This window comes from Hippoglossus hippoglossus, chromosome 10 (assembly GCF_009819705.1).
Source record: "Hippoglossus hippoglossus isolate fHipHip1 chromosome 10, fHipHip1.pri, whole genome shotgun sequence".
NCBI lineage: Eukaryota > Metazoa > Chordata > Actinopteri > Pleuronectiformes > Pleuronectidae > Hippoglossus > Hippoglossus hippoglossus.
Genome location: NC_047160.1, coordinates 14,321,567 through 14,343,876, shown reverse-complemented (window position 1 = coordinate 14,343,876; position 22,310 = coordinate 14,321,567). Strand labels below are relative to the sequence as shown.

General features: G+C 40.4%; 2 protein-coding genes across 6 annotated transcripts in view; both read left to right on the top strand.

Annotated features, from left to right (window-relative positions):
- The window catches only part of ahnak (AHNAK nucleoprotein), a 31,984-nt gene extending 23,180 nt beyond the window's left edge, over positions 1-8,804 (top strand). The window contains 4 exon segments of the mRNA XM_034598963.1: positions 78-901; positions 1,043-4,570; positions 4,733-6,967; positions 7,193-8,804. Of these exon segments, the coding sequence (XP_034454854.1) occupies positions 78-901; positions 1,043-4,570; positions 4,733-6,967; positions 7,193-8,467 (7,862 nt within the window). The 3' untranslated portion in view covers positions 8,468-8,804.
- Positions 8,805-12,925: 4,121 nt separating this feature from the next.
- The window catches only part of klhl4 (kelch-like family member 4), a 29,111-nt gene continuing 19,726 nt past the window's right edge, over positions 12,926-22,310 (top strand). Inside the window, exons 1-2 of one of the 5 annotated variants that reach the window (XM_034598128.1) lie at positions 12,943-13,083; positions 16,890-17,353. In XM_034598128.1, the coding sequence (XP_034454019.1) occupies positions 16,896-17,353 (458 nt within the window). In that variant the 5' untranslated portion in view covers positions 12,943-13,083; positions 16,890-16,895. Of the gene's footprint in view, positions 13,084-13,462; positions 13,887-14,093; positions 17,354-22,310 lie in introns of those variants that run through there. The other 4 variants (XM_034598127.1, XM_034598130.1, XM_034598129.1 and 1 more) reach the window with 4 other exon arrangements.

The window sequence follows — 22,310 nt, the reverse complement described above, 5'->3', positions numbered from 1 at the left end:
ATTGGAGGGTCCAGACGTTGATGTAAACCTTCCAAAAGCTAGTATTGATGTTAACGTACCTAAGGTTGACATTAAAGGGCCAGAAATTGACATTGAAGGTCCTGATGCAAAATTCAAAAGACCCAAGATTAAAATGCCATCACTGTCAGGACCCAAGCGTCCAGACTGGGACCTTAGTCTAAAGGGGCCCAAAATGAAGGGAGGTGTTGATTTGTCTATTCCAAAGATTGAAGGTGATATCAAAACTCCCAAGGTTGACATTGAAGGACCAGAAGTTGACATTGCAGGGCACAAAGGAGGATTCAAAATGCCGAAATTTAAAATGCCAAACTTTGGAGGGAAAAGTCCAAAACTTGAAGGGCCTGATGTTGATGTCAGATTGCCAGGAACTGATATTGATATTAAAGCTCCCGGATTGGATATCAAAGGACCAGAGGTTGACCTAGAGAGTCCTAGTGGCAAGATCAAGGGATCAAAATTCAAAATGCCAACCATGACCGGACCAAAGATCAGTATGCCAGATGTGGACTTCAATCTGAAAGGGCCTTCATTTAAAGGAGATATGTCACTTCCAAAGTTGGAAGGAGACATAAAAGCACCTGGTGTTGATATCAATGCTCCAGACTTTAATATTCAAGGTCCCCAGGTTGATGTTAAAGGTCCAAAAGGTGGATTTGACATGCCTCATATAAAAATGCCTTCCTTTGGCTTCAAGAGCCCTAAATTGGAGGGTCCAGACGTTGATGTAAACCTTCCAAAAGCTAATATTGATGTTAACGTACCTAAGGTTGACATTGAAGGACCAGAAGTTGACATTGACGGGCCCAGAGGAGGATTCAAAATGCCGAAATTTAAAATGCCATCCTTTGGTGGGAAGAGTCCAAAACTTGAAGGGCCTGAAGTTGATGTCAGCTTGCCAGGAACTGATATTGATATTAAAGCCCCTGGATTGGATATCAAAGGACCAGAGGTTGACCTAGAGAGTCCTAGTGGCAAGATCAAGGGAACTAAATTCAAAATGCCAACCATCACTGGACCAAAGATCAGTATGCCAGATGTGGATTTCAATTTGAAAGGGCCTTCATTTAAAGGAGATATGTCACTTCCAAAGTTGGAAGGAGACATAAAAGCACCTGGTGTTGATATCAATGCTCCAGACTTTAATATTCAAGGTCCCCAGGTGGATGTTAAAGGTCCAAAAGGTGGATTTGACATGCCTCATATAAAAATGCCTTCCTTTGGCTTCAAGGGCCCCAAATTGGAGGGTCCAGATGTTGATGTAAACCTTCCAAAAGCTAGTATTGATGTTAACGTACCTAAGGTTGACATTACAGGGCCAGAAATTGACATTGAAGGTCCTGATGCAAAATTCAAAAGACCCAAGATTAAAATGCCATCACTGACAGGACCCAAGCTTCCAGAGTGGGATCTTAGTCTGAAGGGGCCCAAAATGAAGGGAGGTGTTGATATGTCTATTCCAAACATCGAAGGTGATATCAAAACTCCCAAGGTTGACATTGAAGGGCCAGAAGTTGACATTGACGGCCACAAAGGAGGATTCAAAATGCCTAAATTTAAAATGCCAGGCTTTGGAGTGAAAGGTCCAAAACTTGAAGGGCCCGAAGTTGATGTCAGCTTGCCAGGAACTGATATTGATATTAAAGCCCCCGGATTTGATATCAAAGGACCAGAGGTTGACCTAGAGAGTCCTAGTGGCAAGATCAAGGGACCAAGATTCCAAATGCCAACCATCACCGGACCAAAGATCAGTATGCCAGATGTGGACTTCAATCTGAAAGGGCCCTCATTTAAAGGAGATATGTCACTTCCAAAGTTGGAAGGAGACATAAAAGCACCTGGTGTTGATATCAATGCTCCAGACTTTAATATTCAAGGTCCCCAGGTGGATGTTAAAGGTCCAAAAGGTGGATTTGACATGCCTCATATAAAAATGCCTTCCTTTGGCTTCAAGGGCCCCAAATTGGAGGGTCCAGATGTTGATGTAAACCTTCCAAAAGCTAATATTGATGTTAACGTACCTAAGGTTGACATTACAGGACCAGAAATTGACATTGAAGGTCCTGATGCAAAATTCAAAAGACCCAAGATTAAAATGCCATCACTGACAGGACCCAAGCTTCCAGAGTGGGATCTTAGTCTAAAGGGGCCCAAAATGAAGGGAGATGTTGACGTGTCTGTTCCAAAGATTGAAGGTGACATCAGAGCTCCCAAGATTGACATTGAAGGACCAGATGTTGACATTGAGGGGCACAAAGGAGGATTCAAAATGCCTAAATTTAAAATGCCAGGCTTTGGAGGGAAAGGTCCAAAACTTGAAGGGCCTGATGTTGATGTCAGCTTGCCAGGAACTGATATTGATATTAAAGCCCCCGGATTTGATATCAAAGGACCAGAGGTTGACCTAGAGAGTCCTAGTGGCAAGATCAAGGGACCAAGATTCCAAATGCCATCCATCACCGGACCAAAGATCAGTATGCCAGATGTGGACTTCAATCTGAAAGGGCCCTCATTTAAAGGAGATATGTCACTTCCAAAGTTGGAAGGAGACATAAAAGCACCTGATGTTGATATCAATGCTCCAGACTTTAATATTCAAGGTCCCCAGGTGGATGTTAAAGGTCCAAAAGGTGGATTTGACATGCCTCATATAAAAATGCCTTCCTTTGGCTTCAAGGGCCCTAAATTGGAGGGTCCAGATGTTGATGTAAACCTTCCAAAAGCTAATATTGATGTTAACGTACCTAAGCTTGACATTACAGGGCCAGAAATTGACATTGAAGGTCCTGATGCAAAATTCAAAAGACCCAAGATTAAAATGCCATCACTGACAGGACCCAAGCTTCCAGAGTGGGATCTTAGTCTAAAGGGGCCCAACATTAAGGGAGATGTTGACGTGTCTGTTCCAAAGATTGAAGGTGACATCAGAGCTCCCAAGATTGACATTGAAGGACCAGATGTTGACATTGAGGGGCACAAAGGAGGATTCAAAATGCCTAAATTTAAAATGCCAGGCTTTGGAGGGAAAGGTCCAAAACTTGAAGGGCCTGATGTTGATGTCAGCTTGCCAGGAACTGATATTGATATTAAAGCCCCCGGATTTGATATCAAAGGACCAGAGGTTGACCTAGAGAGTCCTAGTGGCAAGATCAAGGGACCAAGATTCCAAATGCCATCCATCACCGGACCAAAGATCAGTATGCCAGATGTGGACTTCAATCTGAAAGGGCCCTCATTTAAAGGAGATATGTCACTTCCAAAGTTGGAAGGAGACATAAAAGCACCTGGTGTTGATATCAATGCTCCAGACTTTAATATTCAAGGTCCCCAGGTGGATGTTAAAGGTCCAAAAGGTGGATTTGACATGCCTCATATAAAAATGCCTTCCTTTGGCTTCAAGGGCCCTAAATTGGAGGGTCCAGATGTTGATGTAAACCTTCCAAAAGCTAATATTGATGTTAACGTACCTAAGGTTGACATTACAGGGCCAGAAATTGACATTGAAGGTCCTGATGCAAAATTCAAAAGACCCAAGATTAAAATGCCATCACTGACAGGACCCAAGCTTCCAGAGTGGGATCTTAGTCTAAAGGGGCCCAACATTAAGGGAGATGTTGACGTGTCTGTTCCAAAGATTGAAGGTGACATCAGAGCTCCCAAGATTGACATTGAAGGACCAGATGTTGACATTGAGGGGCACAAAGGAGGATTCAAAATGCCTAAATTTAAAATGCCAGGCTTTGGAGGGAAAGGTCCAAAACTTGAAGGGCCTGATGTTGATGTCAGCTTGCCAGGAACTGATATTGATATTAAAGCCCCCGGATTTGATATCAAAGGACCAGAGGTTGACCTAGAGAGTCCTAGTGGCAAGATCAAGGGACCAAGATTCCAAATGCCATCCATCACCGGACCAAAGATCAGTATGCCAGATGTGGACTTCAATCTGAAAGGGCCCTCATTTAAAGGAGATATGTCACTTCCAAAGTTGGAAGGAGACATAAAAGCACCTGGTGTTGATATCAATGCTCCAGACTTTAATATTCAAGGTCCCCAGGTGGATGTTAAAGGTCCAAAAGGTGGATTTGACATGCCTCATATAAAAATGCCTTCCTTTGGCTTCAAGGGCCATAAATTGGAGGGTCCAGATGTTGATGTAAACCTTCCAAAAGCTAATATTGATGTTAACGTACCTAAGGTTGACATTACAGGGCCAGAAATTGACATTGAGGGGCCCAAAGGAGGATTCAAAATGCCTAAATTTAAAATGCCAGGCTTTGGAGTGAAAGGTCCAAAACTTGAAGGACCTGAAGTTGATGTCAGCCTTCCAACAGCAGACATTGATATTAAAGCACCTGAAGTGGATATCACAGGACTAAATGTTGACATTGAGAGTCCTAGTGGTAAGTTTAAAGGGCCCAGATTCAACATGCCAAATATTTCAGGACCCAAACTCTCCATGCCCGGTGTGGATTTCAATCTGAAAGGTTCCACCCCTAAAGGTGGTGTTGATGTTTCACTTCCAAAGATTGAAGGAGACATGAAAGCACCTGGTGTTGACATCAAAGCTCCAGAGATTGATATTGAAGGGCACAAGGGTGGATTTGGAATGCCGAAAATCAAAATGCCTTCTTTTAACGTTAAAGGCCCGAAATTAGAGGGTGCAGATGTTGATGTAAACCTTCCAAAAGCTAATATTGATGTTAACATACCTGAGGTTGACATTAAAGGTGACATCAAAGCTCCCAAGATTGACATTGAGGGACCAGAGGTCGACATTGAGGGGCACAAAGGAGGATTCAAAATGCCCAAATTTAAATTGCCAGGCTTTGGATTGAAAGGTCCAAAACTTGAAGGGCCCGACATTGATGTCAGCTTGCCAGGAGCTGATATTGATATTAAATCTCCCGGATTGAATGTCAAAGGACCAGAGGTTGAGCTAGAGAGTCCTAGTGGCAAGATCAAGGGACCAAGATTCCAAATGCCAAACATCTCCGGACCAAAGATCAGTATGCCAGATGTGGACTTCAATCTGAAAGGGCCCACATTTAAAGGTGATATGTCACTTCCAAAGATTGAAGGAGACTTAAAAGCACCTGGTGTTGATATCAATGCTCCAGAGATCAATATTAAAGGTCCCAAGGTTGATGTTTCGGGTCCAAAAGGTGGATTTGACATGCCTCAAATAAAAATGCCTTCATTTGGCTTCAGGGGACCTAAAGTGGAGGGTCCAGATGTTGATGTAAACCTACCAAAAGCTAATATTGATGTAAACATACCTGAGGTTGACATTAAAGGTGACATCAAAGCTCCCAAGATTGACATTGAGGGACCAGAGGTCGACATTGAGGGGCACAGAGGTGGATTCAAAATGCCCAAATTTAAATTGCCAGGCTTTGGATTGAAAGGTCCAAAACTTGAAGGGCCCGACGTTGATGTCAGCTTGCCAGGAGCTGATATTGATATTAAATCTCCCGGATTGAATGTCAAAGGACCAGAGGTTGAGCTAGAGAGTCCTAGTGGCAAGATCAAGGGACCAAGATTCCAAATGCCAAACATCTCCGGACCAAAGATCAGTATGCCAGATGTGGACTTCAATCTGAAAGGGCCTACATTTAAAGGTGATATGTCACTTCCAAAGATTGAAGGAGACTTAAAAGCACCTGGTGTTGATATCAATGCTCCAGAGATCAATATTAAAGGTCCCAAGGTTGATGTTTCGGGTCCAAAAGGTGGATTTGACATGCCTCATATAAAAATGCCTTCCTTTGGCTTCAGGGGACCTAAAGTGGAGGGTCCAGATGTTGATGTAAACCTACCAAAAGCTAATATTGATGTAAACATACCTGAGGTTGACATTAAAGGTGACATCAAAGCTCCCAAGATTGACATTGAGGGACCAGAGGTCGACATTGAGGGGCACAGAGGTGGATTCAAAATGCCCAAATTTAAATTGCCAGGCTTTGGATTGAAAGGTCCAAAACTTGAAGGGCCCGACGTTGATGTCAGCTTGCCAGGAGCTGATATTGATATTAAATCTCCCGGATTGAATGTCAAAGGACCAGAGGTTGAGCTAGAGAGTCCTAGTGGCAAGATCAAGGGACCAAGATTCCAAATGCCAAACATCTCCGGACCAAAGATCAGTATGCCAGATGTGGACTTCAATCTGAAAGGGCCTACATTTAAAGGTGATATGTCACTTCCAAAGATTGAAGGAGACTTAAAAGCACCTGGTGTTGATATCAATGCTCCAGAGATCAATATTAAAGGTCCCAAGGTTGATGTTTCGGGTCCAAAAGGTGGATTTGACATGCCTCATATAAAAATGCCTTCCTTTGGCTTCAGGGGACCTAAAGTGGAGGGTCCAGATGTTGATGTAAACCTACCAAAAGCTAATATTGATTTTAATGTACCTGAGGTTGACATGAAAGGGCCAGAATTTGAAGGTCCTGATGCAAAATTCAAAGGAACCAAAATCAAATTGCCATCACTGTCAGGACCCAAGCTTCCAGAGTGGGATATTGGTCTGAAGGGGCCCAACATGAAGGGAAATGTTGATGTGTCTGGTCCAACGATTGAGGGTGACATAAAAGCTCCCAAGGTTGAAATTGAAGGAACAGATTTCGACTTCGAGGGTCAGAAAGGAGGATTTAAAATGCCCAAGTTTACAATGCCAACATTTGGTGGAAAAGTTCCTAAACTTGAAGGCCCAGAAATTGATGTCAGCCTTCCAACAGCAGACATTGATATTAAAGCACCTGAAGTGGATATCACAGGACTAGATGTTGACATTGAGAGTCCTAGTGCTAAGTTTAAAGGGCCCAGATTCAACATGCCAAATATTTCAGGACCCAAACTCTCCATGCCCGGTGTGGATTTCAATGTGAAGGGTTCCACTCCTAAAGGTGGTGTTGATGTCTCATTTCCAAAGCTGGAAGGACCTGAACTCAAAATACCAACCATAAAAGGACCAACACTGCCAGACATTGATTTGACACCTCCAAATATTGAAGGAGACATTAAACCACCTTTTATTGATATTAAAGGTCCAGAGGTTGAAGGCTTTAAGGGTGGAATTCAAATGCCCAGAATCAAAGGGCCTAAAATAATAACTGAGATGGATGTGTCAGTGCCCAAAATGGAAAGGGATATCAAAGATCCAAAAGCTAATATTAAATCACCAACCATGACAATAGAAGGTGGAAAGACAGGTGTTACGTTTCCCAAGTTCAAGGGTCCTAAGTTTGGAATGAAATCGCTAGAAGTCGAAGGTCCTGAATCAATGGTTAAGAAACCCATGTTCAGTGTGGGAGCTAAAGGTTCCAGAACAGATGTAAATCTCCCAGACACTGAAGCAAGTCTGGATGCCCCTGATATTGACATCAATGTAAAGGGGAAAAGGGGTAAATTTAAGCTTCCTAAAGTGAAAGCAAAGGCAAAGAAACCTGATTTTGACATAGCAACACCAGCAGTAGACGTTGATGTAGACACACCAAATATTCATGTCAAAGGAACAAAGGTAAAGAAGCCTATTTTTGGTAAGCTTCATTTTCCTGATGTGGAATTTGATATCAAATCACCAAAATTAAAAGGCGATGGGTCTTTATCTGAGGGACTGAATGCTGCTTCTGATGGATATTCTATGGAGTGTCCAGATGTTAGGTTGGAAGGGTCAGATTTGAAATTAAAGACTTCTGATGCTAATTTTTCGGTGGGCAGTGCAATTGGTGGCCTTCAATACCCAGAGGGAACAGTAATATTGCCCAAAATCAAGGTACCGAAATTTGGTATTGCTCTCCCTCAGCTAAAAGGCCAAGAAGGTGGAGGAAATGTAAAATCTGAATTTTCAGTAACTGGAGGAATAAATCTACAGCCTCCGTCTGTTGAGGTTGCCAGTCCAGAACTAAAGCAAAGTGAAAGCAAAGTAAAGGTAAAGATGCCAAAACTATTTGGCAAATCAAAAGCAAAGGGCAGTAGTGTAGGTGACGTTCGGGGACCTGAGGGAGAATTGAGTGCCAGTGGGAAATTAAAACTAGAAGGTGATCCTGGACTTGGTGTGTCAACTAAAGGCAAGTCAGCCTCACTTGATCTTTTCAAGAAATCAAGGCATCGGTCGTCTTCTCTGAGTGATGAGGGAGGGCTTGCAGTCAGTTCTCCTTCAGTTCACCTAGATGCTGAGGGTGGCGACATTTCATTAGACCTGGGAGGAAGCAAGGTCAAAGGAAAGAAAAGCAAGTTGAAGTTTGGCACCTTTGGAGGGTTTGGTTCAAAGTCTAAGGGGTCATACGAAGTGTCACTTGGCGAGGGCAGTGAAGCAGGAGCAGAGGGAAGTGCAGGTCTGTCAGTACCCTCTAAAAAGACAAGATTGTCTTCATCTTCCAGCAGTGACAGTGTTTCAAGAGGCGGTTTTAGGTTCCCAAGACTTGAACTATCTGTCTCACCCAAAAAATGATTGGTTATGAAGCCAATTCAACTCTCATGTACAGTCAAAAATATTCTCCTAGAACGGTAAATTCTTTAAACTTCACTTTTTTTTTAATCTCTGGAGACACATCATCTTAATGTCAGTAATTATTTTCTCTTTTTTTTCAATAATTAGTCAGGAGTGCATGAGATTGTTTAAAGTCCCTTCAAACTGTAAATAAGATTAATTTGTATTGTAATAATAAATATTGTTTTTGTACATAGTCCAGATTTATTGAAAATATGCCATGTCACCAAATATCCATCAATAGTTTATTACAGGGTTTGTCATTTTGTCCTACTACATTCTATTAAATGAATGTTTTTAATGAACGGGTGTGGTATTTTTGTATCCAGGGGTCTATTGCACAGAACAGATAGTTACAATAGTTATTTTGAAGGAAAATCCTGTTTATACACAAAACACAAATACAAACAGTTACCAGTTTTTCTGTATGAAATCATTTTATTTTCAAGCTTTGATATTATATAACCATTGTAGAAGTATATTTATGTAACAGAGAGCTGGCCAGGGGCGGACTTGAAGCATCAGACCTCAAATTTTGGAGGCTAACCAATGTAACAGATACCAGACTAGTAAACATGTAGGGGGTGCAATAACTCACTGCCCTCTGCCATCTTTTCAGTGACGGCATCTTTGTAAAGGGCCATAATAATCTCCTTCTCTGTTGCCACAACCAAAACAGTAAAAATATGATATTTCAAGGGCTTTTACATTGAAATTCTACATCAGATTGTCCCGATATTGTTTGGATGACAATCTGAGGTGGTGACTGTCATTGTGAGGTGAAATTAGTCTGTGGAAACAGATAGTTTATCAATGACTCAGTCTGTTATTTTGTTGGTTGAATTCATTATGAGGTTTATTCACAGAGTGGTAATGACAAATCATACATTTTTTAAGTCTGAATTTTCATTTTTTTTTATCATTAATTTTATTTATTATTTTTCATTGCTTAATTCAGTTTAATTAATTTTGTATATTTTAATGAATTCATTAATTAATTTGTTATCTCACTAATTCATTCATATATTCACAGACTGAACTAATGTGATGTCCTATTTACAGGAAGGTCGCTTTTTAAAAAAAATCACTCTAACTTGTAACCTAATGCTTAGAAACAATGCGCACTTTGAAATGAGTGCAGTCCGCCACTGGCTGGCCCTAACACATTCACATTCTAAAGAGTGATGGCGTTGTATACACCATAATTGCAAAGACAATCACTGTTTAGAAAAACTATCAACTCTCTAAAATGCTGTCAGTACTTCTCTGTTCATTTTTAAGCAAATCAATTCACCTTCAAATTTTATGTGATTTACCAAAAATATGCATTTGTGTCACTTGTTTTAAACATGTTTTGCTTCCTTATTCTGTCATTTTCATTCTTACCTTTTATATGATCCTCTGTATTTTATTTCTTTTGTCATTATCTGTACACACTGCTTATGACTATGTAAAACAATGTCACAAATATAGACATTTGTATTTCATTTGTTTCCAAAAATATGCATTGATAGAGAGTTGCATAGTTTTGATCAGATATGATGAAAATGGAACACAATATTTTGGGTCTATTCTTTTGTTTGCATTCTGCCAAAGAAACTAAATAAAAAATTTATAGAATTAATAATGTTTCTTCAATCTGTATTTACTATTTCTATATGATATGATATATGATCAATACTTAGGATTAGTTAGAATAGTTCCCCATGTATATTTAGTAATTGGACTCATGTGACACTGGACTTAGTGAAACGTTTATGCAGAGATGAGGCAAGCTTTTGAATTATTAATTAATTTTGACTGATACACATTAACAATCATACAACAACTCATCGGACTCGAGTTATTATTTGTATTTTTAAGATTTGTCACTGGTGATATGCTGTTCACGACTGATAAAGCTATATATAGCTAACATCGGATACAGTGATATATTAAATTCAGTGAACAGGTCATGACAAACACCAACAAACAGTGGACTGTATCACTCCACATATAGAAATATATAGATAGATTATATCACAGTGCATTTATCCAACAGGACAAACAGTAAGGTTGCCATTTTCAAAACAAAAAATCCAAAATAATGATGTAATGGAACAGGTATATTTCAAGATGTTGGGCAGGCCCCTTTAAAAGTGTTTAGAGTACCCTGTTTCCTCCTGAGTAAATACTGAACTGAATTGAGGACATGCAAAGTTTTATAGTTTACAGTATGGATTGTACATATCTCAGTTAAGTTAAGTTGTATGGAATTTGGGCAATTAAGATTACCCTGCACATCTACTGCAAAATCTACTGAAAAAATACTTAAATAAACCAAACAGGAAATATGTTTTACAATTTAAAAAACATTGAGATGTAATTGACATGACAACGGGACACTTGACGACACTAAAAAAGTAGTCTCTGTAAGAATTTATGAAGCCTGGATTTAGCTGTTTTTTCAAAATGCTAAACTTTCAGTTCCATATTGAAATATGGAACTGAAAGTTTCACATTTTGAATAAACAGAGAAAGACATCTTGTGCCATTGACGTTATGTTGAGCCAACCAACCTGTGGTTGGCTCAATGAATCTCAGCTTTCTATTAATACACATTATCCCATTTTTACAGCATCGAATAACTAATTAAAATTAAACTTAGTGTAAAAGTCAAAACTTGAACATACATCTATTTGATATAAATTACCAAAACTGACAGAAACCACTATGATTGCTTAGTTTGTCCCATGTCCCACCCACTTACATTGAGGGGTTGGTGTTTTTACCTATACCACAGGCATTCAGCAGGACGAGATCAAGATGATTTGGCTTTACTTTTGTCAAGCTGAACTTGAAATACAGTCACTGGTATACAATTGTGCCATATAGCGACAAATTACAAAAGGCAGAATACCAATATGGATTAAATCTACATAAATAGGTTCCCTACTGTTTCTTTTTATTTGACTTTTTCCATAGTAGACAGAAAAAGATGTTCTGAGAGAAATGATAACAAACCAAAACAATAAAGTGGTTGGCGAAACAGCTGAATGTTGAACAAAACACTTTGGCTGTGTCTGAAATTACCCACTCATTCACAAAACCCCTACTTTACTGTATAGGGTCTTCTATGTAGAGGACTTTATGGTGAGCTCAACAGCAAAATAATAATTTTGGGGACACTATTCATTTTTTTACATCATTTTACAGAATTATGACGTACAACAACATCGGCCGGTGGAAATTCAGACATGTAGTATTACTACGTTCAGGTAAAAAAAACAAGGTGAATGACCATCTTTAAATGTAGAAATAAAGTTGTTTGTCTTAATTTGTGCTATAATGCACTACTCTGCTCATATTTAACTTTGTATAACAGGTTGGGCTATTCCTGCTGCCCTCTCTCCTCTCGTCTCTACACCATGAGTGCAATGCACGATGGCTATATGTTGCCTGTTTAGTGACCGTCGTTATACGCTTCTTTTAATGATGCATTGTGATTATTTCAACAGTCAGACAGCACTACAAAATGGCAAACTCACTATAGTGTGGACTGTAGTGATTATGAGTGATTTTGGACACAGTGTATGTTTTGCATAAAGGAGAGGGGAGCTGTAGATGATGATGATCGATTATCTTTACAAATTTTCTTCATTGTCACATTGTTGCCACATTTTCATTTGATACATTATTACTTTTAAAATCAGTTACATACTGTTTATGGAAAAGTTTTGGACTTGAAAAAAGGTAATAAGTAACATTGAATCCCTCTTATTCGCAGGTTGTTACTGTCACCGACCTTTATTACATTGGTCATATTACTAAAATTTAGCCTTTACGTGGAGATGAATACAGATAATAAGATAAATATGGCAAAATGAAAATGTTGTAGGGTCCTTTGAAACCCCTGGAATGTCAAAACAGTGTACTTATGGGTCTTCTTTGAGGAATGGAAAATACACCACCCAGTGGTTGGACTACAATAAACCACTGTTTCAAGGATCTGATATATACACCATGAAAACTCTGTAGACTTTTGACAGAGGTTTTTGACTTTAGTTAATGCTAAAATGAATTTGATCACATTCATATTCAGTTTTATTTTTTGTTTCATTATCATCGATGACTATCTATTTGGCATCATACATATTTAAACTGTATTTGCTGTGAACAAACATTGGCTTGCTTCAATAATATTGTTTTTTATCAGGCAGAAATGTGAGATATTCCCACGTTGACCAGATTAATTAAAGCAAGTGTTATAGTTGTTTTAGGGTGAGGCTTTGTGAGAGCAGTGTTGTGCCTCGAACACAGGATGTGATCCCATTACTCATGGCTGCATGTGCACAATTGTGTTACTGCAAAGGAAGGAACTTTTTCAGGAGTTTCCTTTTAAAGAGGAAAGTGCCCCTTTCCTTTGTGGAGCGGGACACAGAAAGGAAAGGACACAGGAGAAGAAAAAAGGGGAACAGTCCTGCACAGTTGTGATGTGTACGTTTTTGGATTCCATTTATGTCCGGGATGTTGTCATTTTAGACGATAATTCCACTGGTCGAATGCTGAAGAGTATCGAATAGAGTCCCTTTCTCCAGGTAAGAAGCAAGATGACAGATTTTTTTCGACCGTGAATGAACACCTAAGCATTAGCACATTGGAGGGGATAGTCAGAAAGAGAGTAGAACATTTTTCTCATGCATTCTGGTGACTTGGTTAATCTGATTCATATGTGTTTTAAACCGTTTCTCCTATTGATTCGGGAGGTACAGTAACACGTTTTCAGGCTGAAACTCGTTTCATAACCCTGATCATAGACATGAAAGATCACGGATGTTTCAGCAAAGACCTGGATATACTTATAATTAAGGGTAATATGTTGCTCTGAAATTTCAAACCACTATTTATTTTAGATGCTGTGTCTGAATCATAGATAGATATAGATATACCTATGTTTTTATGATTAATTAATGCTGAACTGTTATCACATTCACATTTATACAGTTTTGAAATGTTTGATGAATATTGATTTAAGCTGTATTTGCAGTATATATAATAATATAATATATCAACATTTAATCAAGACATCTTGATTTCTATTGCAACTGGAGCTCATCTACCTGTCCTGTCCAGTTAAAGAAAGGGTATGTTGACTGGGGAGGCAGATGTTGGATGATAATTTGGTTTACCACACCAGTCTGACATCCCATGTGTCATGATGCAGAGTGCGGCCAGATGGTGTCCTTGACTCCTGCAAGAATAAGGAAGGTTACCCAGTGTGATCTGTTTCCATACATTAAATCACATCTCACTTTAATAAACCTTTAGCCTTTTATTATTAGTATTATTAGCTTTTTGGAGGCAGTTTAGAACAGATACAGCCATATTTAAAGATCATTTTGTATAAATAATTAAAAAAAGTACCAATAGCAAAGGACCATCGTGTAAATATAAAGTGTTTTGCTTAATAGATTTTTTTTTTTTTCAAAAAACAAAAAACAGAGAGGATATTAAACATCACGAGTTCATGTGTACAGCTGATTCTACCTGGGGTGATAATCATTCAGGGATTGAAGACTGTGGTAAAAAGAAAAAAGAAACTGCATAGAAAAACAACAAAATCAAGATATTAGATAATTAGGTTGTTTAGTTACAAAATAAGTTGCAGCGTGGGGAACAGTATTATTTATGATTATGTACATTTTAAGGCCTATAATTAAGCATTTCTTATCCTGGTTGTAGAAGAGTATAGATAGGTTCATAGCACAATTAATATACTTACTGTACATTTAAACATAAATGTATTGCAAGCTATTTAAGGACATAATGAGTGGTTATAGTGTCACTCAGTCCAACACCATAAAAAGTGTGGACAACGTACTCCAATGTATGATCAATAAAAACTCTACAATTAATTCATGGAAGTAATTCATTTCATTAGTACGCTATGGATGATTGTATCTCTGTTGTGAAATGGTTAAAGTCAAAAGGTGAAGGTCTACGGCGCAGCAAACCAAAATGGCTTCTTTTATGGACAACTGAAGCCCAGAGCAACCGAGCCGATGCTGTTGAAGATACACCAACTCAAAGCATGTGTGTAAACCGTCTGAATTATTTGAATCCCCAGTTCTAACCAGCTAGGCTCCAAAATCGCACAATATAATATAAAATATTTGTATATACGGAGAAAGTCCTTATTATTAATTCAGTGGTTTGCCTCTTGACTGTGAAAACAATGTTTGAAGCTCCTCCATTCTTATTGTATCATTAGCATAAACACTTTATACAATACGATAAACAACGGATGAGCCACACACTTCATGTTGTCTTTCAGCCTTCTGTAATTGTAACCATAGAAATGATTTGAATAATGCATTGACCTGAAAATGTTTTATTGCATTTTTCTTGATCATGTTGGAAAATCCTTTGATCCTTTATGTGTTGTTCTTTGGCATGTGTGAAGAACACAGAGACTTAGACTTAAAGAGACGTTCTCAGCTAGGAAGGACGGGTGAGCTGTGAGGCGTTTCCAGATGATTCAATGAGCCCATGTGTTATGTGAGGGGCAACAAACAGTGTCCATGTCATCCTCAGCTGTAAATACGTTATTTATCATCAGAGAAAAGAGACAATGTGCAATCTGTGAGTGGTAGATATTTAAACATCTTTTATAGATCAGATCAATGCCTGTGTAACTATCTCATCGAATAAGATCCGCTGTTGTCCTCCCGGTAGATATGAGTGGACACGGCAGCAAACCGGCAGTGGGAGGTGGTGGAGGCGGATTAGAGATTGTGCAGTGTTGAAATCCAGCAGTTTGAGTGCAATGTTCTTTCACCTTTCTTATGGGGGTGGAAATTTGGAGCCAGTACAGAAAGACAGTGTTTCATTTTGATCCATGTTACAGGAATGTGAATGTCAGTGTGTAAGCTTGCAGTGATAAACAGTGAAAACAGTGTGAATAGGGATCTGAGCATTAACACTGACTGAGTAATTTCAATGTAAATATCCATAAATCCTCACCAGATGCTTTATGCAGCCTCAAGCAGGTGTAAGGATTGTTGTGTTTTATAGTCTTTCAATCATTCTGTAAGTAATTACTGCCTGCCCCATGGGCATATACAGTTTCCTTTGGCAACTGGATCATAATAAAGTAGCTAAAACATCCAGATGCAATAGTAATGACAAAATATCCCACACAGCATGTGCCAGACTTTTCATATGCTGTAAATGGATTGATCAAATGTACCTAAACGACCTTGTATGCTGTTTCCCTGCCCCTGTGCCTTTAAGCAGGGGTTTAGTTGTTGTATATCAATTACCTACATTGGAGGAGTATTAAGCAACCGCAGCAGCAGGATCTATTTTTGAAATGTAGGAGACGGTTTTCTGAAGCCCTGACTGTTGAAGCGGCAGCTGACTGACCTTGAAGGTTCATCAGTATGTAGTTTTTCACTTGTAATCACAGGGGGCTTTCAAAGCAGGGACCGAAGGAGAATATTTTTTCTCTGCATGACTACCTACACTGAGACATCCCCCCTTGGGTTCCTGTTTGATGCGAGAATAGCAGGCTGCACATGTGCGTGTTGGTATGAGATAAATTTCACTTTCCTTTAACAGTGTGAGTTGCATATTTATGAGTTATTTATTTATCTATCCCTGCTTTTCTGAATGCATGAGCATGAGTGGATATACATGAATGGATTACAAGCTCCTAGTAAGAGTCCAGATCATGCAGTGTAGTTAGTAGTCTTCCTCGTTCTCTCCTTCGGCAAGCACCGATTTACTTTGTTAAGGTGTGACCTCATCATCATGGCTCAATGATACCCCCCCCCCCTCCCCCTGCAAGAGCAGGCAGCCCTGATATCACACAAGCATACATAGTCACACAGGGACACACAGAACAGTAGCAGCGGCAGGGCTGGGAAGATTTTTCTCATTTAATTTCCAGGGTATATGTGTCTGTCTCTCACAGTGTGTGTGCACAGGAGAGACGAGCAGAGAGAGGGAGAGAGAGAAAGCGAAACAGAGGAGGCGAAGGGGAGGGTGTGTGGATCATGCATGTGCATTAAGTCAGCTCCAGCGGCGCAGCAGCAGCAGCAAACAGAAACAGCAGCAGCACAGGAGGAAGGAGAGAGAGAGAAAGACAGAGAGGGAGAGTTGGAGGGAGGGTAGTAGTCGCAGGCACAGGAACAAAAGCTGCAGAGGACTGCTTTCCATCTCCAATAAAAGAACAACGGAGGAGTAATAGAAGGAGGAGGGGGCGGTCATGATAGTAGTGAGACAATAACGGAAGAGAAGAGGCACGTTTTAGTCAGAGAGGACTGAAACCAGGGCTCTTCTCCTCTCTGCTCTCCATGTTTTTGGGGACTCATCGTACCATTGCCTTCATCTCCAAACCCAGAGGAGGATGTCTGTGTCGGGGAAGAAGGAATTTGACGTGAAGCAGATCCTCAGGCTTCGCTGGCGCTGGTTCAGCCATTCATCCCAAGGTTCGGCTGGCAGTGGAGGTGGTGGCGTTGGCGGGGTGGGAGGCTACATCCAACAGGATGGCCTGGACCACAGAGGGACGCCCACCCAGGGTCGGCTGAAGAGTCACTCACGGGAAAGAGGTGTTGGGGGACTACGGAAGACTAGCAGCCCGGCCCACAGCATCTTGGCACCAACGCCAGGGCCCACGCCTGTCTATGTCAGAGCGGGGCAACAAGCATGGCACCAACAGAACACCATCCAGGGTCTCCAGGTCAACGAGGAGACCTCAAAGAGCAGTTCCTCACCCAATGCCACGAGGAAAGAGGACCCCAAAACTGGCCAGGAAAATGTGAAGAGCAGCACAGAGGAACCTGCAGAGGTGGAGGCCAGAGAGAGGTATGTTATTAGGTATAAGATACTTACGAGGCAAACATTGAGGCGCCACATCGCTCACTTTGCATGGCATATGCTCATTTAGCACAATGCCATTTTGGGAACACGTGATGCCCTCACATTTCACAGGGAAACTGCTAAATAATATTTCATAGAGAAAGTCTGACGTCTGAGGCAGAACGCCAGGATTAAAAAGTGAGACTGTTTTGTTGTGATCAGGAAATAAGATCACATAGTAATCATCCTTCAAATGTGTTCCAGAGATTAAATATGCCTGTGAAATCAAATGAAGAGCATGCTACAGCATTTTAACTTCATTCACATTACACTGCAATGCTGCATGTACATCCTTTAATTAGGATAAGGTTTAATGATCTGCACAACTATCATTTTTCCAAGGTAGGCAGCTGTTACCACGGCTCACCTAGGGACAGCTCACCCTCACTGTCCACAGCATGTTAGGTTGGATAAACCAATAAAGCATCCTTTTAATTATTCAGTGGACCGAAAGCCGAGGCTTTTTCTTTTCCCCTTTCTGTGTTGTGGTCCAGAATACATGATCTGTGCCTTCGCTCAGCTCCATGGAGTATTTCGTTTTTTACACAGCACACTAATGCGTTCTTTCATAGAGCTAAAAGTGGATAGCGGGAAAGGGCAATTACCTCATGTACCGGACCTATAAAAAGAGGAAGTAGTGAAATCACATGCATTATCTAGACTGATGCTGCAAAACACTCTAAAAGCCAGAAGCTATCGTAACTAGCAGATAGCACGATGGTTACTGAATGTATTTTGCACCAAAATATTTTTGTAAAGCTACTGGATCATAGATCTCTTCTTCAGCTATCAATCCCACCCCCTGCCATTTCAGGTACCCCCCCCCCCCCCCATTCGATGTGATCCTACATCTTCTTCCAGGAAGTAAACAGGTTAGAGATCTGTGTGTGTGTGTGTGTGTGTGTGTGTGTGTGTGTGTGTGTGTGTGTGTGTGCGCGCGTGCGTGCGCGGATGCTGTCTGGCAGAACACTAGAATCATTCCACATCAAGGATGAAAAGACCAACTCTCCTTTTATCTTGTCTGTGACATTCTGAGGTGACTGCTCCTTTAAGCTCTTCTGATTCCTGCGTGTTGTTGTTCCATACACCTGGTGATGAAGTGAACAGCGAAAGTGAACCTGTCCCCTTTGTTCCATAAAGATAGCTCGCTGTGATTTAGCAGACAATTATAAATAACCACTCTCTACCTATATACAGCCAAAAATGTGTCAGTGTGCACTTAATAAACGCCAGGGCCAGTGGACGGTTGGGTTCCCTGAACAGAACATGAATAATTCCGAGTTAAGATGCAGTTTTGGAATCAGCTCAATGTTCTGCTCTCCGTGTTGGCATAATTGGCAGATGTTCATGTTTGGGGTCCCTATGTGTGAAAAGAGCATGCATAAAAGATGTGCCTTACAGTAAAATTGTCGAACTCTCCAGCTCTCAGTGGGACCTTGAGTTCATGCTTGCCATGTAAAATACGACGCGGCCATCATCATTTTGACAATGATACTGAATTATTAAATGGTTCTTCTCTGTTGGATAATAAAATATATCCTTGACTCAGATGTACTGGATTGTAGTGATTCCTTCTTTTGAATTTGACTGTCAGAAATTAAATCTGATTGGAAACACATTTTAAGGGGTTTGATTCTTTTTCTCCTGCCTAAACTGTTTTGCACACAGAAAATCTCAATAAATCACTGAAGTAAACTAGGCCACAGAATCAGTGTTGTCTGATGATTCAGTGGCTCCAACAGCAAGTCTGTGGACAACTCATTTCTGTAAATAACGAATGGACATTCAACTGTAGTACGTACGTAGCTGCACAGCGAATTAGGTCAGCGACTGTGTCATGGCTCGTTCATGTTCATCAGCGGCTAAGCAGATGTGTGGATGTCACTGAGATATGCACATTCATCTACTTCACCAGCTGGGTGGCCCTATTACGTCTCACATCATAAATCTTTGACACGTAATTTGTCACAATCCCTCAGGCTGGCTCCAGAAATGAGCTCTGCCGGCTGTGAAATATACAAAAGTTTTTTTAGCCGCTTCTCTGTTGCCTCAAAAAGATGTGTCAGTCATTTTGTGGCGCATGCCCCCTTCAGTGATTACTTTCATTCACATAATGTCCACAACAAATCTGTCCCCATCGGTTTCTTCCATGTTTTCATTGATTTGGTTTCTCACTTCTGTTATTAGTGCTCGAGATTGTTGTCAATCCGTCTCATCTAAGTGGCAGAGTCAATCAAAAACTATATCTCATACTAATACATGGGTGTAAGATGTGATGTTTTATATTTATAGGATAATAAGGATAAATCATTAGTTCTCTGGTGTTTCTGTGGCAGGAATTCACCCTTCAAACTTTGAGCTGATAAAATGTTTTTATACTAAATGTAGTTAATTATGTTTTGTAGCACATTTTAAAACCTGCGTGGGTGCCGTGGCTATTAAAGATAACTCAAAAAGGCAGCGACTCCTTTATATCCTGGTCTATGCTGGTGAAATCATTCTCATTCTCTGATGCCTCCTCCTGAATATGATGAACCTTTCTCATCCAACAGACTAGACTGTATATACAGAGCTGTTAAATCAAGTAGGATATAACACCTTTTGTTTCCAACCTTTAATCCCGATGCTGTAAACTGTGTGTTTGTGCTATACTCCCGACTCTCAGCCAAATAACCTCTGCCCATTGTGGGCAGAGAATATACGACGGAAGTTAACCTGAGTGGAATAGAAACCCTGACCTCTCCCACATAAACACTAACAGAGGCTTGAGTCAGCGTGCTGTTAGTTTGAATGATATCTCAATTCTCTCTCTACCACCTTGGAAAAAGAAACACCACCACCCCCTCTCCCCCCCTGTCAACAGCAGTAATTCAGATATTTGTCGGATGGCTCATAACACCACAAGGCTTAGAGGGTCTTGGTCTGCATGTGATTCGTGCAGCGGAGGCGTCTTTAAGATGCTGCAAACGGCAAAATGCAGGACATCCGTGGTAATCTCTAAAATGTATCCCAGAGGATTAGGAGATTTTGTGATCATATGTAATTGATTCTTTAACTTTGCCAGATCAGCATTCTGTACACAAGCGCAGATGGAAGCAAAAGCATCCAGTTTTCAGCAGTGAGAAGGATTATGCGTTGGATTTATTATCTATTTCTGGTCAAATGATGATTGGTATTTTTCCCCCCTCAAATGGACCCAATTAAGAATTCTCTATGAATCATGAAGGGGTCATGACTTAGTTCACCAGTGTCTTGAGGCTCACATCCAGTAATTTGCATCGAAAGACAATCATGGTGGCACGAACATCTGTGATCAAGCTGCAAATAGGAAATTGTAGACAATAAAATAAAAAGAAGTATTTTAGAAAACATCCAGTGGGATAACTATAATAGCGTATAGAATATTTTGTGAAATTATTCAACCAGACAAATATTACGACATTTAAGTCTTAAAGTGTAAAGCCCAGCTAGATAGACAAACACATGCAGGATCTAAATATTTGGATCTTTAAACAAACGTGTTGTGGATTAATTTGTTTACCAGCTAACATCAGTCGTAAATTAATTATGGACAACACAACAACAGTCTCATGCACTAAGCGAGTTAACCTGCCATCAGCAAAGCAGTGAGGAGCTTTCTGCAAAGATCTGCACATTTTTCACTTACAGGATGCCCCCAATCCCCAATGCACACACACACACACACACACACACACACACACACACACACACACACACACACACACACACACACACACACACACACACACACACACACACACACACACACACGCACACACACACCGTACACTACATTTCTCAGAATTAAAATGCAAAGCTTGGTGATGTAAGTGAATCTATGAAGAAGGAATTAAAATCACATAAAATATAGTTATATTTAATAATATTAGAATTTACTACACCTTTAAAATTAACCATCCTTTATAGAGCGCAGCCTCTATTTTGAAATATGTTCATGTCACATAGCACAGTATTCCGCATGGCTTTAAACAGATATCTCACTTATATGTGCAAGTTAATTACGCAGAATTGAATCATTAAAGAAATGGATAGTTTCACTCATAATTTTTCATTTTCACTGAGCAAGATTTCTCCCCTCTTGGTGTAGTTTCTTAATATTCAAAGCATGAATCAGTAACCCACCTGAGATGTTCATTACCTGCTCACAGACATTATGCTGACATGAACTTCTCCACTTCTTTTCACCGCTCTCTCAGTAAAGGCTGAGGGTAAAAGCTATAAGAAGGCGATATTTCATTTTGCGTTAATAGCCGTGCCAATTTTTCCACTGCACTCTCTCACATAAAGGGCCCGCTGGCCACATTTGGAGCAGATTTCAAAAGGCACGGGTCCTGCACGCAGCTACATTTCCTCCAGCATTATCAATATTAAGCAGGTGTGTCCAGCGCGACAATGGCATCAGAAGTAGAATGTCTGTCGTAAGCCTTGTTGAGATAGGAAAAGTGCAAAGAGGAAAATTGTTTTTTGTGCAATGTTATCGCTTCAGTCTCAGTGCTGGGATCAAGTGATTACAGTCAGTGTATGTATTTCTCGCCACACAAAGCCGAATGGCAGCACAACGCCTGTCAAAGTACGGAGCCATAAAGATCTCATGGAATATATGGACTTGGCACATGCTGCACGAGGCTTTGTCATAGTTGTTGGATTCTCAACCCGACCCGGGCTACTCAGCAGACTTCAGGAATAAATGGATGTTACAATCCATTTTTAGAGAGAGACATTTCCCATTTGGCCGGGGCAGGCTGCACGACTTTCCCTCTCACATAGGGATGGAGTTGAAACTACTTGGAGTAAGACTGGGATTCTCGGCAACACGTCTGACTCATAACTTTTACAGCCAGCGGCTAATCTGGGCTGACGA